Genomic DNA, 3,990 nt, shown 5'->3' on the forward strand with positions numbered 1-3,990 from the left:
TGAGTGATTACATTTTTCCAGCCCCATCCTTCAGCTTTTTACCGAAACAGTGGCGTGGAGTTGTTTTGTTATTGTTTCAACCGCTGATTGGCCCTTTAAGGTTAGGATTGTGGGCTAGAATGATCTGATCCTAGATCCTGTAGTTAGGGACTTATAGTGTAGAATCCATTTTATAGCTGCAGTGCCATTACTCAACGATAGATACAATGACGGGGTAGGCCGTCATAGTAAATAAGAATGTGTTATTAAATTACTTGCCTAATTAAATATATGTTAAATAAAAATAAATAAAATAAAATAATACATTTTATAGCTGCAGTGCCATTACTGAACGATAGAGGCAGGAAGTAGATACGTTGGATGCAGACACCGGAAGTAGGACATTTCGTCACTGTTGTGGGAAATTCAAATTTCGACAACAGGACATCACTGAGCGAGAGGGCGTATATTACAAATACAAAGTATATATTCCCCACATTCGTGATAACGTTTGCTTTCCTCACCATATCCAAGTTTGTATTTAAGGTAGGTTCGACGCTTTAGCATAGGATAACTTAGTTAGCCAAACTGTACAAAAGTATCGTTAGCCTAGCTAGGTGAAACATTAGCAAACTTGGCAAACCGCTAGTCAGTGAATTAGCTAACGTAATAATGTTGCTAGCTGGTTTGAAATGATAAGGCTTGTCACAGTTTACTATCGTATTCATATGTGCTAGAAGTGTAATTATGTTCTTCTTTGTTATCTTTTGCGTTGAAACATTTCGTTTTAAGTTAACATTAGCTTATCGACTTTTTCAAAGGAGACCGGAGGTTGTCAGTTGACAGGCAGCTATAACGTTAGCTCGCTAAGCTAAGACAAGACAGACCGCTTTGCGAGACAGATTTGCAACGCGTGTGTATGGGATGCTATTTCAGCCAGCAGTAGCCACCTATCGGAAACTAACCTTCTGGAGCCTTTCAGCTAACTGTCGCTGTGTGGGTTTTTATCGCAGCCGGAAGGTTGTGTTTTCGGCGAGGTGACCATGGACAGGTCGGCGGAACTCCTCAAGTATTATGACGTCTACGAGACCATCGGCTCCGGTGAGACACTTCAACACAGCCACCCCATCTATACCGACACCGGAGCAACCAGGAGTGTGTGTGTGTGCGCATGTAGCTGTCTGTGTCTCGTCTGGGTGGGTGTGTGTTGTCCGTTATAATCAGTGTGTATGTTCTCTTATCTGACCTGCTATTCTGCTGGGTGTGTTATCCGTTCTAATTGTTGTGTGTGTGTTATCCGTTCTGATCGGTGGGTGGGTGTGTTATCCGTTCTGATCGGTGGGGTTGTTATCCATTATAATCGGTCTCTTATCTGACCTGCTATTCTGCTGGGTGGGTGTTGTGTCCTACAGGAGGCTTTGCTAAGGTCAAGCTGGGTCGCCACATCCTGACGGGAGAGAAGGTGGCCATTAAAATCATGGAGAAGAAGGAACTGGGGGTGAGTCTCTCTCATCGCTCTCTCGTATCTCTCTTTCCCTTCCTCTCTTTGTCTGTCTCTCTCTCATCTGTCTAAGTCTCTAATATTTAGTGTGTTTTTGTTCTGTGGTGGTTTTAATCTAATGTGGATGGCTTGTTAAAGAAACACACTTTTCTTCTTCTGTGCAGGAGGACCTTCCTCGTGTGAAGGTGGAGATAGAGGCCATGAAGAGTCTGAGCCATCAACATGTCTGTAGACTGTACCATGTTATAGAGACTAATACCAAGATATACATGGTGCTGGAGGTAGGACCCACATCAGCATGTCTGTAGACTGTACCATGTTATAGAGACTAACACCAAGATATACAATTTGAACCTCTCTCCCCTCTCTTCTTCTCCAGTATTGTCCAGGAGGAGAGCTGTTTGACTACATCATCGCTAAGGACCGTCTGTCTGAAGAGGAGACCAGAGTGTTCTTCAGGCAGATCGTCTCAGCGCTGGCCTACGTCCACAGCCGGGGGTACGCCCACAGAGACCTGAAACCGGTAGGTAACCAGGGGTACGCCCACAGAGACCTGAAACCGGTAGGTAACCAGGGGTACGCCCACAGAGACCTCAAACCGGTAGGTAACCGGGGGTACGCCCACAGAGACCTGAAACCGGTAGGTAACCGGGGGTACGCCCACAGAGACCTCAAACCGGTAGGTAACCGGGGGTACGCCCACAGAGACCTCAAACCGGTAGGTAACCAGGGGGTACGCCCACAGAGACCTCAAACCGGTAGGTAACCAGGGGGTACGCCCACAGAGACCTGAAACCGGTAGGTGACCAGGGGTACGCCCCCAGAGACCTGAAACCGGTAGGTAACCAGGGGTACGCCCACAGAGACCTCAAACCGGTAGGTAACCAGGGGTTACGCTCACAGAGACCTGAAACCGGTAGGTAACCAGGGGTTACGCCCCCAGAGACCTGAAACCGGTAGGTAACCAGGGGTTACGCCCCCAGAGACCTGAAACCGGTAGGTAACCAGGGGTTACGCCCCCAGAGACCTGAAACCGGTAGGTAACCAGGGGTTACGCCCCCAGAGACCTGAAACCGGTAGGTAACCAGGGGTACGCCTACAGAGACCTGAAACCGGTAGGTAACCAGGGGTTACGCTCACAGAGACCTGAAACCGGTAGGTAACCAGGGGTTACGCTCACAGAGACCTGAAACCGGTAGGTAACCGGGGATACGCCCACAGAGACCTGAAACCGGTAGGTAACCAGGGATACGCCCACAGAGACCTCAAACCGGTAGGTAACCAGGGGTTACGCTCACAGAGACTTGAAACCGGTAGGTAACCAGGGATACGCCCACAGAGACCTGAAACCGGTAGGTAACCAGGGATACGCCCACAGAGACCTGAAACCGGTAGGTAACCAGGGATACGCCCACAGAGACCTGAAACCGGTAGGTAACCGGGGATACGCCCACAGAGACCTGAAACCGGTAGGTAACCGGGGATACGCCCACAGAGACCTGATACCGGTAGGTAACCAGGGGTACGTCCACAGCTATATAAGCTCACTGGGGTACATTCACAGCGGATACTCATTGCTAAAATCATGAACTATCCCTTTATCATGACTGAGTCAAACAGACACGTTATGAAAACAAGTGAAGACAGATTTCAGACACGTCCTGTGTGGTTGTCTGTGTGGTTGGTTGGGTGTGTTGTCTGTGTGGTTGGTTGGGTGTGGTTGTCTGTGTGGTTGGTTGGGTGTGTTGTCTGTGTGGTTGGTTGGGTGTGTGGTTGTCTGTGTGGTTGGTTGGGTGTGTGGTTGTCTGTGTGGTTGGTTGGGTGTGTTGTCTGTGTGGTTGGTTGGGTGTGTGGTTGTCTGTGTGGTTGGTTGGGTGTGTGGTTGTCTGTGTGGTTGGTTGGGTGTGTTGTCTGTGTGGTTGGTTGGGTGTGTTGTTGTCTGTGTGGTTGGTTGGGTGTGTGGTTGTCTGTGTGGTTGGTTGGGTGTGTGGTTGTCTGTGTGGTTGGTTGGGTGTGTGGTTGTCTGTGTGGTTGGTTGGGTGTGTGGTTGTCTGTGTGGTTGGTTGGGTGTGTGGTTGTCTGTGTGGTTGGTTGGGTGTGTGGTTGGTTGGGTGTGGTTGTCTGTGTGGTTGGGGTGTGGTGTGTGTGGTTGGTTGGGTGTGTTGTGTGTGTGGTTGGTTGGGTGTGGTTGTCTGTGTGGTTGGTTGGGTGTGTGGTTGTCTGTGTGGTTGGTTGGGTGTGGTTGTCTGTGTGGTTGGTTGGGTGTGTTGTCTGTGTGGTTGGTTGGGTGTGTGGTTGTCTGTGTGGTTGGTTGGGTGTGTGGTTGTCTGTGTGGTTGGTTGGGTGTGTGGTTGTCTGTGTGGTTGGTTGGGTGTGTGGTTGTCTGTGTGGTTGGTTGGGTGTGTGGTTGTCTGTGTGGTTGGTTGGGTGTGTGGTTGTCTGTGTGGTTGGTTGGGTGTGTGGTTGTCTGTGTGGTTGGGTGTGTGGTTGTCTGTGTGGTTGGTTGGGTG

At 49.6% G+C, this 3,990-nt stretch overlaps 1 protein-coding gene across 3 annotated transcripts in view; it reads left to right on the forward strand.

The window, feature by feature from the left end:
* Window positions 1-360: 360 nt before the first annotated feature.
* The window catches only part of melk (maternal embryonic leucine zipper kinase), a 130,519-nt gene continuing 126,889 nt past the window's right edge, over window positions 361-3,990 (forward strand). For 2 of the 3 annotated variants that reach the window (XM_071408368.1, XM_071408369.1), the window contains exons 1-5: window positions 361-525; window positions 993-1,080; window positions 1,392-1,477; window positions 1,645-1,761; window positions 1,860-2,003. In XM_071408368.1, coding sequence (XP_071264469.1) covers window positions 361-525; window positions 993-1,080; window positions 1,392-1,477; window positions 1,645-1,761; window positions 1,860-2,003 — 600 coding nt within the window. Of the gene's footprint in view, window positions 526-961; window positions 1,081-1,391; window positions 1,478-1,644; window positions 1,762-1,859; window positions 2,004-3,990 lie in introns of all 3 variants that reach the window. The other variant, XM_071408370.1, reaches the window with a different exon arrangement.

The sequence above is a fragment of the Salvelinus alpinus genome, chromosome 6, assembly GCF_045679555.1.
Source record: "Salvelinus alpinus chromosome 6, SLU_Salpinus.1, whole genome shotgun sequence".
Taxonomy (NCBI): Eukaryota; Metazoa; Chordata; class Actinopteri; order Salmoniformes; family Salmonidae; genus Salvelinus; species Salvelinus alpinus.